This window comes from Haliotis rufescens, unplaced genomic scaffold (assembly GCF_023055435.1).
Source record: "Haliotis rufescens isolate VD_foot unplaced genomic scaffold, xgHalRufe1.0.p SCAF_3, whole genome shotgun sequence".
Lineage (NCBI taxonomy): Eukaryota > Metazoa > Mollusca > Gastropoda > Lepetellida > Haliotidae > Haliotis > Haliotis rufescens.
In genome coordinates, this window is record NW_025964001.1 from 17097972 (window position 1) to 17112247 (window position 14276).

Sequence of the window (14276 nt, forward strand, 5' to 3'; positions counted from 1 at the left end):
GTATGACATTCACCATCAAAATCTGAGTTTCGTTCCATTAATATGACATGCACGAATAGAATCCACCAACTAATAAAATTTTTATACATATTTACAAGTGCACACTTCACAAGTAGTCTGACACTGAGCATCACTTCACCACAGTTCCATATCGTGATCTTCTGGCAATCTATAGATATCTATATCTACGAAATTATATATGTTTGTGAAAATATATTTGACTGTGGAAATATTCCTGTCTGAAAATATATTTTTGTGAATATATATAATGAGTGAGCGTGGGCATGTACAGATGAATCCATGAAAGGTGCATGTGCGAACACACTGAACAGACCAGTACGAGGGGTTGATCATGCACCCTTTCCTCGTGTGTTTGTTGTTTAACGATGCACTAATCCAGCTATACATAACAGGGATTTGTAAATAATCGAGTCTGGATCTGACAATCCAGTGATTATGAGCAACGACCCACGACGTCGATGTGTTTCCATTCAAAGTCTTGACACGACATGAACATGGAGACGACACAGTGGTACCAATCCACAACAAGACACAATAAAGAAGTTGGCATCCATTAATTCCCTTCCTTATGTGTATCACTTCTAAATGCCATTCCAATATATATTTCAAGTTTGTTTGCAGGGTAAAATGTGTTAAACCTGTACATACCTACATTATTTATGTAAAGGCGTTTGTATACTAGTATATATGCCAGGTTGTGTGTCACTATGTGTGTCAGTGACTATATACATGCAATATTATGCACACTGTACATGTAGTTGTATGTATTTATGCGTACGTTACACATGTTATATCACTGTCTGAATGTATGACTATTTGTATTCGTGTCTGTGTGCGTGTGTGGGTGTGTGTGTTTGTGTGTGTAGAATCGGCGTATGTATGTAGGTATAGATGTTTGTAACATGTGTTTGCAAATGCGTACTGCTGTAGGTCTATATGCATTTGTATATGTATCAGTTGATGTATGTGTACGTGTATATGTTGAAACGTATGCTTACACATTTGTACATAATACGTACGTTCACAGAAAAGTGGCTCGCGCCGCCACACATGCAGTGACCCGGTATCCACAATACCTATTGCTATATATTCAGTAGAGTTGTTGAATAGAATACGAATTCTTTAGTGACGTGCTATTTTGATTACGCATTGAATCTCTCTCTCTTTCTCTCTCTCTCTCTCTCTCTCTCTCTCTCTCTATCTCTCATACACACGAACCATTGACTGTGAAGGTAACAATTTACTGTGACGTCACTGAAAATACGGGTCTATATTGCATACACAATAGTGCCTTAATGACGTCAACAATGTAGAGCAAATTACATCGTTATTACACGTGGTTAGTATGTTATAACCGTGTCCATGAGATAACAGAGATAATTGTCTATGACGTCATAGTACTACCCATTACGTCGACAATTATGTCTATACTACACTAACACACACTTTTGTCTAAATAGCGTCAACAATGTTGTAGAGTGAGTTTTATTTCGAAAAAAATCTTTATTTCTGTATAAATTACCACCAAAGACAATAAATAGATCTTAATTGTGCACCTCCCCTTTTCAAAAAAGCTCACCTTGAACAATGGGCCGGTAATGTGCATATATTGCCTCATCTGAAACCGTAAACATTATTTGGTTTGAAAGACATTCAAAGATTATTATCATGTAGATCTAGTGTGTATTGTAACGTGTGCCTATTTCTGTCCAAAAATGTCTATACTATGCTGCACCGGGCTTGATAATACATGTGTCTAATGAAATTTTCGCACTGCCTCGCATTTTAGGAGTTATTTCTACACCAAATACTGTCATCGCTAAAATAAAATGCCCTTCCTCGTCTGATCAAACTCTACACACATTCCTGTTTCTCTTTGCCCCAATTCTCCTTTTGTCAAGTTTCATTCCCAACAACACGCGAGTCAGTACAAAAATGATGAAATATTTATGATCAAAGAACGATAACTCTATAAACTATCACACTGTTTCGCGCCAAATTGGGCTCTGCGCATGACCCCTAATTGTCTCCTTCCCGATCAACAGAGATGGCGAACAACTCAGACTGTCAACGACTTAATGGCAAAAATGGCGATGTACCCGCCAAAAGACAACGAGTAATGGAGACAGGGAAGATCACAGTTGTTTTGGGAACCCAGTGGGGCGACGAGGGTAAAGGCAAGGTCGTGGATCTGTTAGCAGCCGACGCGGATGTGGTGTGTCGATGTCAGGTAAATACTCTACTCTCATACAACACATGTTATAGAAACCAACATCCAATCTAGCACCTCACACTGTGTCATCAAACTTGATCGCTTGCCAAAATCAAGCTGGTGGTTATGAATTGCACGCAAGGCCATGGGTTTGTGTGTTGTGTTGTTTTTACTGTAATCTGTCCTGATATTTATAGATATGTAGGCCTCGGTCGGTAGATCTACCGAGGAAACACATGTTGCATGACTGCCTTCTAGTTGCCACTGGAAACATAGTTCAGCTGCACTAGCGTTTTTCTACATCTACACTACAGCTTCTCGCTCTTCCTCAATAAAACGATACATTTCAGAAATATGAAAAATTAACTAATCCATTCTGACAGTTAACTCCAACAGAAACTAAATTAGAGCATACAGAATAGAAGAAAACATACAGAAGGACACAGATAAATTTATTCACTTTTTTTTGTCAAGAGTAATGCTTGACTTGGTTTGGCGTCATATACGCAGAGAAGAATTGAACAGGCCTAATTTCAAGATTCACTTCACACTACTTTACCATAGAATCTACTTAAAAAAACAAAAAGGAAATACACTTAGAAAAGCCCTTCTGTATATCTGCCTGGGTGCATCATGTTCTAATTCCTGTTACACAGTAAGATACAATTCCCTCATTCAAGGACAGGAAAGAAGTTTAATTGGTATAATTACCCAACAACATAAACTGACATTAAATCCAGAAATAAAGTTACATTAATTAAAGATATGTCTACAAAATAAAAAACAATAAAATCCAAATGGAGCCCAGATCAAGCCTTTATTTCTGGTCTTGCTGGTCAGGTAGCCTAGTGGTTAAAGCGATCGCTCGTTCACGCCGAAGACCCGGGTTCGATTCCCAACACGGGTACCATGTGTGAAGCCCATTTCTGGTGTCCCCAGCCATGATATTGCTGGAATATTGCTAAAAGCGGCATAAAACCATACTCACTCACTCTAGACTTGATTTGACTCCTTTACTAATTTATTTTTTTGGGTCTGTGAGAGGACTTCCTTACAAGATTTTCTCTATTAAACGAAGTTGACTAATAACAATTCAGATGAATTTTTTTAGACAAACTGTAAATTGACAATTTGGCCATATTTGATGTTCGTGTTTGCTCACCATAAGGAAATTATTTACATGAACCAGCACACAGAAATGTGTGGCTATCAAGTGAGATAGTTAACGATGACTGTCAAAAGATTGCCTGTATGGATGTTTCAAGTGCCAGGGCAGGGAAAGCATGGTCTCTTGGAATCAATGCAGAGCTCTTTCAGTGATGAATTGTTTGATAGACATTACTTATATCTACTTCAGTGATGTTAAATATGAACGTCTCGGTATTCAATGTTTCAGAGCTACAGATAAGCTGCGTATTTACGTAAAATACCCCCCCCCTCCCAAATATTCAAAACCTAATTACTTTCCATTAACTTGTGTACAGAAAAGTATGCATTAAATGAAAAACTCAGATGTTTAAAAACAGCATGCGTATATACCCAATAAAGCTTTTTCAGCATGCGTACAATGGAGCTTATTTCCGAAGCACAATTATGAGCTAATTAACTTTCCAATTCAAGCCTTTAGTAAGAACCCTTATATATATATATACCAATATTTTTTCACTCATCTATTCATCACTCTTTTGGTTTTTTTCCCAAAATGAGCTAACATTTTGAGATTTAAAAAAGAAAAAACGAAAAAATAATATTTTAAAATATTGGTTACCCAATGAGAAATGTAATAACCCAATTAAAATAGAAACCTTCAAGTAAAAACTTAATTGCTCAAAAAGTTATCTGGAGCTCTGATGTTTGCAAGTAATGACAATTATTTCCCTTTTCACCATAACCTTGCAACATTATACTATAACCAATAGTAAGAAATATTGAAGTTTCATATTTTGTCTCTAACCAACATTCTCCCAGCCAGTCACAACTGACATGAACTCCAATATCTGAGCTTTGTGAGGCAGGCTATGACAACCTCAGTGTACAGTTTTACTGAGAATCAACCTTTTGTCTTATATGTATATCACACTGCAGTCTTAGTGAGTGCTCGTGACTCGGTTACAAAAGGTATTGTTGGTGTGACACGGATACTTGCCACGTAAAACTAAGTCCAATAAATGTAAAAAGTTCGAAGTAATGTTTTAATCTACTAAACATCACCATGCCATGGTTTCCATTTAGTGAATTTTCTATTTTTCTTATGTTGTTTTCAAATTTGATAATGATATAGAAGAATGTTCTACAACATAGCGATAAAATGGTGAACATGTCCAAATGCCGTTATTCTCCATCATGACCGTTGAATCACCAGAGACAGAAGACTAAGTCATGTGGTTTTTTAAAAAGCTTTGGAAATGAACACAGCCCTCAGGGTCCTCTTAACAACATTCATCTTCCCGAGGCAAGAGTTAACTGACTATAAAAGTCCAGTTTCCACCCTTGCCAAACTAGGCTGGTATTATGGAGTAACATTTTGGCTGGACTAACTAGTCTATGCATAGTCCAATCAAAATCGCACACCAAAATCGAAATCCGGTTCACAAAGTGTCATGCAGATTTCGGATCGCCGCGAATAGCTGCAAAATTGCTGATGCGGCGTTAAGCAATATTCACTCACTCACTCATGCAGATTTCGGTCGACTGCAGGATTTGCAAAGCATGTGCACCGCTTATTCGTCAACAGATATTTTCTAAATCTTTTCATGTTTTTAATCAAGGTGCTCACGTGATTTGATGCACTTCGCGATGTAAGACTCGTTTTATCACAATATAGATCTTGATTATCGATCAGATTGTCTTGACTGGGCGCCACCGTTTTGTTTGAAGCAAATGCAAGTGATACGAGAGGTTAAATCTGATTGGTCAATAGGAGAGGCATAGAAAGGACATAACTCGTAATAGCCACTGGTGGTGATACGATCGAGCCCAGGAATTCCAGCCTAGTTCGGCAAGGGTGGAAACTGGACTTTTTAAGTCAGTTACCGTATTTGACGTAATAAGCGCCCCGCTCTAATAAGCGCCCACAGTGACATTTGCTGATATATTGGCTAGTGAACAATCCCAATTAGCACCCCTTCCGATTGATCAATGTACACAAGACTTATTTATTCTCGTATAATACACACTTGTGTGTTATAGGCACCCATAATTATGGGCAATTAAATTCTGGAAAAATATATCTGTCGTACATAAACATTTTAGGTTGTCAGCATAACCATGAAATTTATCTTTCAACTCTGTTTTTTTCCACCAAAATAATATTCTAATAAGAGCCCCCTATTTCTAATTTTGAGAGCGCCCTGCGCACTTATTACGTCGAATACAGTAACTCTCTTGCCTCGGGAAGATGAACAACATTAGGCAAACACAGCAAACTGGCACAGCAAACTTGCACAGCAAACTGGCATAGCAAACTCCCCAGTACCAATTGCTTCCCTGCTATGTTTTAGTGTCAACATTATCATGACTGCTCATAATATAACAATATGTCATTTTAGGTGACAACAAAGTGATTGATGACTTGGTTTTCAGTTTTTCCATTTCAGAAAATAAACTCTTTGTTGACAGTTGAGGGATGACTGTTTGATCAAGTGTGGATGAGATTTACAATACACTACTGTTTCAAAACTCTTGAAAACAGACTTTTTATACTGTCTCTTTATTGTTAATGCTGTAAATATAAAAATATACATTGTAGTCTTTCGATAGGAATTGTTTAGATGGATTCTTCATAATTTATGATGCAAAGGTAGGAAACTACAATGGTGCTTTGATCTTTCAGGGCGGGAACAATGCCGGACACTCAGTTGTTGTTGATGGGAAAGAATTCGCGTTCCACCTACTGCCCAGTGGAATCGTCAATCCAGGATGCAAAGCTCTTATTGGTGAATATTTTAGTTCTTTCTATAACAGCAAGAATGGGTGGCCCAGTTGTGTAAAGCACCACATTTCGCTGTGTAGAGTTTCGTCCCTTGGGCAACCAAAAAACAATGATCATGGGTTCGAATTCCGGTTAGCCCTGATTATGTTTGAAAGTTTGTCAGCACCTCACCCAGGCTGGTGGGTTTCACAAGTTGTTAAACGTGAGACCTGCATCCCCACAGTAAACTGACATGCGGTAACTAGAATACTACTGCTGCAGCGAATACAGTATGAGGCAAATACGATACGTATCACAAATATAGGCTAACAAATACGAATATATATTCACGAATACATAAAGAAGTCCACAGTTAAGGAAGAGAATTTATGGATGTCAACTTCTTCATTTTGAGGAATACAACGTTTCGGAGTATATGCTTACTCCTTCATCAAGATTCTTTTTACGTATGGAAATGTTTGACCAGTCACCGTTTGAGTTTTCCTGCACCTGATTGTGAAAACGTTATGTTGACATATAAAAAGTCAAACTGCAACAAAATACATCTTTTAACAAGTCAAGTTTGGCATTTCTGATATATGTATCCATTCTTCTGACAACTAAGGTTCTTTTCAAGGCATCATTGGCGATAATCTGATATATAATAGTGTGTTTGTGCGCGATTTCTTGGAAATTAATGTAAACAATATTTAATGGAATTTTTAATAAAATCAATATTAGATAGACATTGAACACATTTCTATAACCAAATAGTGAAGTAATAGGATTAAATTACGTCCTTCGGTTTCTATGTTTTGACTGTTACGTCTGGTGTTACATGCCCTTGGTAATCAGCTGATAATGTCTGCGTCGGGGGGGAAAACATCGTGTCAGTGATAGACTTAGGTTTATTAAAATTGTACGTAAATGTATGTCATGAAATTGCTCAGGTGGAAACATTTCAGTGATATTTTTGTGAAACAAACAAGCAAAGCATCGTGACAATGCCGCTTTTTGCTTAATGTTTTGGTTTGCAGTAACATAAGGGGCCTTGCAAACTGACACAAGTTACGCTACTGCATGTCTTGTATATATTCCATTTTGCACATCTCACTGTGATCAATAATCGTTCAACTGAAAAAGCCCTTTTTAAAAATATAAATTAATATTTGCCACAGATAACAAATTCAATACATGAAGGGATATGGTTTGATTGACCAAATACGCGAGTGAAATGTAACAGCCCTACTATTCAAATAGTCACTCACTCACTCACTCACTCTCTCACACACGTACACACACAGAGTATATCTAAATGTTAGTAGAGAAAATCAATACAAAATGAACACATGAGTTTCTACATAGGTATTCTTTATCGTGTATATGTGTCAGGTGTAAATTCACAGTGGCACCACTCATACTCGTGTAGGTGCCCCATGTCAAGGCTGACCTTGAAGTTGAAGGTCATACTTGTACACTAGTTTTGTTACATTACTCTTATATATGCTCATATAGGTGCCCAAGGATATTTTATGGCTGACTTTAAACTAAAGATCCAGGTGATACTTGTAAACTAGTTTTTTTTACCTTGTCGTGCTTATGTGCTCATATCAGGCCTAAAAGTTTAAATTTTTACCAAGTAGCCGTATGGCTCAAGCATTTTGTTCAGGTAGCCAGTGGTAATATCAAGAAGCCAATATTGTAGGTAGCCAAAAGCATGTGAAATTATCTTTTATCAAATAACCATTATAATATGTACAAGTCATAGCACTAGTCTTGAAATTGTATATTAGTTAAATCTGTACTTGTTTTTTGTTATTTGTGACTCAATCAATGATGCAATTTATGTTACTAGATTATTTAGGTATATCCCTGCTTATCCAGTGAGCACTATCATCTGAAATAAAATGCTAATTACATAAATATTTATGTATTTCTGTTCATTGTTGACTTTAGGAGGTATTATTCGAAAGTACAATTGTAGGCACACGTTTTCCACAATCAGCTTTTATTCATTTTGTGTCTTCAAATGTGAAGCAACAGAATTTAGTTGCCACAAGATATTTTTCAAGGTAGTCACTTGGCTACCTCTGAATTTCAGACAGTAGACAAATTGAAATTTAGGTCGAATTGGCGACTGTTTTAGTCGCAACTTTGAGGCCTGCATATAGGTGCCCCAAGGTATGCTGTGGCTGACTTTAAAGATCTAGGTCATACTTACAGATTAGCTTCGTTAGAACTTGTGATCATTAAAACTCAACTATTTATGATGTGGTTTCATTAGGAAGGTCAAGGTTACAGTAGATGTCATTCAGTATTGATGTGGTTTTATACTGGTTTTAAGTAATGATAATGTTTTATACACCACACATATTGTTTATTATTGAAGATTGAAGAAGCTTCGTACAAAAGTTGATACTGGTTCAACATTTATTGTTAATCATTCAATTTATCTTCAGGCACTTTATGTTGCAGTATATAGATGCTGCCAAGTTAGGTTGCAGTTTACACCTGAATATTAAAACATACAGGATTGCAGCTATCCCATGCCTGACTCAATTCAATTGACGTTGGGGGGCACAAGTGGCCCAGTCGTCTAAGGCGCCGCGATTCGCTGTGCAGAGTTGTATCCCTATGATTGTTGGTTCAAATCCCGGTTCGCCCTGATTATGTTTCTAGTTTTTTTCAGCACCATACCCGTGCTTGTGGGTTTCACCGAAGTGGTAAATGTCTGAGACCTGCATCACTTTGGGCTTTCCTCCCACATTAAGCTCACACGCCGTGATATAACTGGAATACTGTTAAAAGCAGTGTTAAACCCAACTCACTCACTCACACACTTGACGTTCCTTGACTGTTTGACAGGTAGAATTTTGTGTTAAGCTTATCTGTTGTATGAAAAATGAAATTGCCATTAAAATGTTACTGCAGGAAGCTGACTTGGGGGAATATAGCTTTTCAAGTATCAGATCATGAAGGAATTGTCACATTTTGTGAAACCTGATATGGATCAGTCTGAACTTGATCATGAAGACTTGCTCCAGATTTACACAGATTCCTCCAAAATATCCTATAGACAGCAGCACATACTGGTAGATGTACTGCATCTTCAGTGTTACTGAGGACTTAGTCTGTCTTACAGACCCTGATACAAATATATATCAAATACAGCCCATGCAAGTCTATAATGTTTGGCAAGTCTAGATCACTGCAGTATCTGAAAATGAAGAGAGTCACTGGGCTCCTTTTTATTATATTTTTATTAAGATAACTTAACAACTGTTTTTTTCTGTACCATATGTTCATTTCAGAGACTAGATGTTGGTCTCCTGAGGACTAGGCTTCCTGACTCTTACATGCAGGGTAGTAACAGATTATAGTACACATAATTCTTTAGTTGACTTACGACCACAATAAATTGAACATTAGATTTTCATAATTTCATTATAAATGTAATTTTCTAATAGAAGATTTAAGATTGGAAGCATTTTATTCTATATAAACATATTATGTTACTTTTTTCAGACATCTATACAGATGTGATTTCCATGAATCATGAATGTTTAATCATGAATGTTTAAGAGGGGTTTTAAAGTGAGGTTGGTGGTGATGAAAATCTATTATTCATTGCCTAATCAGTATGGATAGTGAGAGGATATTGAACATGTGGAATGAATAGTTAAGCAGCTGGACACATCCCCACGATCCCATGTCTAGGTGTGTGATTAGCTGTTGCACCTACATGGAATCAATATCAGGATGTTTTGCCCAGTGGTGAAAGCATTTGTTTGTTATACCCCCGTTTACGAGGTAAATAGGGGGTATATAGCATTCCGTCTGTCCGTCCGTCCTTCCATCCTTCCGTCAGAGCTTTTGTACGGCCCATAACTTTAACCATGCACCCTAGCTTCACAAAACTTTCTACACATATTTACCACAATGAGTACTTGTGCCTTTTGCTAGTTTGAAGATTCTGAACTTTTTAATTTTTGCCATTTCCATGGAAACATTAAGAAACATCAAGAATGTATGTTGTGCATTGATTATCCCACACTAGATTGAAATTATTTTGCAAAAAAATGTGTTCCTTTCAAACATAATGCATCCTCATGGGGTTACAAAGGAAAGGGCAGTTCCTCTGACTTAAAGCAACAGGTATATTTCATTAATTAACAAACTATTTACTATTTGTTGTTGACAAGCGGGGATAATTGGGGTATGTGAGCTTTGCTCACTTCTTTCTTGTTATGCCAAGGGCCTGGGTTTGATCCCCACATGGGTACACTGGGTGAAGCCCAGGCCTGGTTTCCCCTGCCTGATATTGCTGGAATATAGCTCAAAGTGGCGTGAAGCCATAATTACCTATTCACATGTTTTTGCAATTCTGAGATGTAGATGTACAGCATTAAAGTGTTGGATATTGTGGACTGTCTACCATTATAGTACCAATAGTTACTTAGTTTGATGTTTAACACCACCCTCGGCAATATTCCCACTACATGGTGGCGGTCTGTATATAAAGTCAAGTTTTAACAAGACAGTGATTGTCATCATGCTTGTCGTAAGAGTTGACTTATGAGATTGGGTGGTCAGGATCACTGACTTGGTTGATGCATGTCAGCTTATCGCAATTGCGTGGATCAATGCTCATGATGTCAATCACTGGATTGTCTTGTCCAGACACGATTATTTACAGACCATCGTCATATAGCTGGAAAATTGCTGAGTGCGGCATTAAACAACAAAGGAACAAAACAAACATGAACATCTGCTCTTGGATGGAGTGAGTGTATTCAGAACAGCTAGCATGTCATATTTCTGTCTCGAAAATGAACAAAATGGGGCAGTTCAGAATGGAACATAATATTGGCTGGGCTGTATATGTTGTGGATATTTTTAGACCCTATCATTTTGGAGCATCAAAGGATCTTATGTTACAATTGAAATGTTCAAATCAAGATGGTAAAGAAATCAGCAGAAATATTCTTTGAGAAAGCTTCTTTCATTTTGATTAGGTGACAGTAGTTAGCTCAGGGTTTCAGCTGACAGGACGTCCTACAAAGTGTTTGTCAGCTCTTTCTGCTGAGAGGTATCATGTCGGAGTATAGATCTGATTTACATTAAGTTTTTGTTTGAAATTAGACCAGACACCAGGACTATTTGCCTTCTTCATTTTTCAAGTCCTTCAATGCAAAGTTTGAAAGTTTGAAAACAGCACCTGCCACATGTTAATTGTGTTGTGATTTCTAGGACTTGTCCTGCATTTTCTTCCTGAGTGATGTGCATTAATAACATTCTGACTTCTTTAATTATGTCTTCAGACTTGGCATTTGAAGTATACACTGTGATATTGATTGTCGAAATCAACATGAACATCTGTGAAGCTCCATCTATTGTCTGTTTCTAGCAAGCCTCAACATACATCCGGGTCTTGGGTTGAATGATTGATTACTAATAGTTTGCATTATATATGATTCAGATTTGATTTTGTAAAGCAAAAATTGTATATATTTGCAGGAAATGGCGTTGTCATTCATCTACCAAATCTGTTTGATGAGATTGCCAACAATGAAAAGCATGGCCTCCCTGATTGGAAAGGGAGACTACTCATCTCAAACAGAGCTCACTTGGGTAAGTTTTGTTTGTGTGAGCATGATGTATGACCCAGATGCATTGATTGAGTGAAGACAGCCTCTGTAGGAGCTCCATGTAGAGTACATTGAAATGATGAGACGTACATGAACGGTTGGGAAACTGAGACCAGCAGGAAACAGGCATGTGTCATGACACTCTCTCCCATGTCACCCATACACTCCTGGTGTAAACAACTGACGGACGATATTGTTATCTTCTTGTGTTACTATTTGTTTTGAGTTTCAGGATCCTGTTGTGTCGATTCTGTAGAACACACTTCCTGTGAAACATTCTACAACTGATCACATGATCTCATGGACTTGCACCATCTGGCTGACATCATTGATTGTGGTTCCACAAATGATGCTTCCACATTGTAAATCTATTGATACATACAGTTGTTGTTCCCATTACCATATATCAATGTCTATAAATGTGACTTATCTGTGGAAACCTTTGAAATCAGTGCAAATGTATATACCCTGGCTGTACTACAATCAGTGCAAATGTATATACCCTGTCTGTACTACGATCAGTGCAAATGTATATACCCTGTCTGTACTACGATCAGTGCAAATGTATATACCCTGTCTGTACTACGATCAGTGCAAATGTATATACCCTGTCTGTACTACGATCAGTGCAAATGTATATACCCTGTCTGTACTACGATCAGAGCAAATGTATATACCCTGTCTGTACTACGATCAGTGCAAATGTATATACCCTGTCTGTACTACGATTAGTGCAAATGTATATACCCTGTCTGTACTACGATCAGTGCAAATGTATATACACTGTCTGTACTACGATCAGTGCAAATGTATATACCCTGACTGTACTACGATCAGTGCAAATGTATATACCCTGTCTGTACTACGATCAGTGCAAATGTATATACACTGTCTGTACTACGATCTGTGCAAATGTATATACACTGTCTGTACTACGATCAGTGCAAATGTATATACCCTGACTGTACTACGATCTGTGCAAATGTATATACACTGTCTGTACTACGATCAGTGCAAATGTATATACCCTGTCTGTACTACGATCAGTGCAAATGTATATACACTGTCTGTACTACGATCTGTGCAAATGTATATACCCTGACTGTACTACGATCAGTGCAAATGTATATACCCTGTCTGTACTACGATCAGTGCAAATGTATATACCCTGTCTGTACTACGATCAGTGCAAATGTATATACACTGTCTGTACTACGATCAGTGCAAATGTATATACCCTGTCTGTACTACGATCAGTGCAAATGTATATACACTGTCTGTACTACGATCTGTGCAAATGTATATACACTGTCTGTACTACGATCAGTGCAAATGTATATACACTGTCTGTACTACGATCTGTGCAAATGTATACACCCTGACTACTACGATCAGTGCAAATGTATATACACTGTCTGTACTACAATCAGTGCAAATGTATATACACTGTCTGTACTACGATCTGTGCAAATGTATATACCCTGACTACTATGATCAGTGCAAATGTATATACCCTGTCTGTACTACGATCAGTGCAAATGTATATAACCTGTCTGTACTACGATCAGTGCAAATGTATATACCCTGACTACTATGATCAGTGCAAATGTATATACCCTGTCTGTAGTACGATCAGTGCAAATGTATATACCCTGACTGTACTACAATCACAACTGCAGCCCAGCAGCAAAGCATGCGGAGGTGTAAATGTTTTAGTTGAAAAATATATACTACTCAACAGTTTCTTAGGACCAAATTTTCATTTTTAGGTGTGGTTCTTGGCATATGTTTAGTAGTATTTGTTTATCTTTGTTTTCTCTTAGATGCTTTGGACTGCCTCCGTGGTCTAGTGGTAGAGCATCCGAGAGCGGAAGGCCCGGGGTTCGATCCCCGACCGCGTCATACCAAAAGACGTTAAAAGATGGTACTTGTTGTTACCCTGTCTGCCGCTCGGCATTAAGGGGCTAAAACAAGGACTGGTCGGCTCGGAGTCAGTATACTGTTTCTGAGTGGGGTATTCTTGTCAAACTGCAGCATGGTATCTCAGTGAACTAGCACTATAAATCGGCATCAGTCCGGACTAGTACAAGCAGCCACACAAACACACACACGTACATGCACGTCGCTATATAAGTGTAATAATCTTGGACACGACGTTAAACCCCATTTCACCTCACCCCAATCTTAGATGCTTCATTGCTTGTATAACTCCATGACTCCAATTTGTTAACTTGGATAGCTGCCAGTAAAATAAAGTGAAAAGAGGCAATGCGTTTGATCTTTAGTGAGATAAAGGGAATCTATTTCCTGTTATTAAATCACCAATTAACTGTTTTAATTTACGAAGCTTTGTTTTGTTTAACTGTCAGCTTTTATATTGACAATATCCTATCCACACGTACGCATTCTGATGTCACAATAGAAATTGATTTGATTTTCATAGGTTAGGTATCACATGTTAGGTCAACAGATCGGGACATCTGAT

At 37.7% G+C, this 14276-nt stretch overlaps 1 protein-coding gene across 1 annotated transcript in view; it reads left to right on the top strand.

Annotated features, from left to right (window-relative positions):
• Positions 1-1989: 1989 nt before the first annotated feature.
• Positions 1990-14276, top strand: part of LOC124111979 (adenylosuccinate synthetase-like) — a 30394-nt gene continuing 18107 nt past the window's right edge. Inside the window, exons 1-3 of the mRNA XM_046471912.2 lie at positions 1990-2251; positions 6066-6168; positions 11661-11774. Of these exons, the coding sequence (XP_046327868.1) occupies positions 2069-2251; positions 6066-6168; positions 11661-11774 (400 nt within the window). The 5' untranslated portion in view covers positions 1990-2068. The remainder of the gene's footprint in view (positions 2252-6065; positions 6169-11660; positions 11775-14276) is intronic.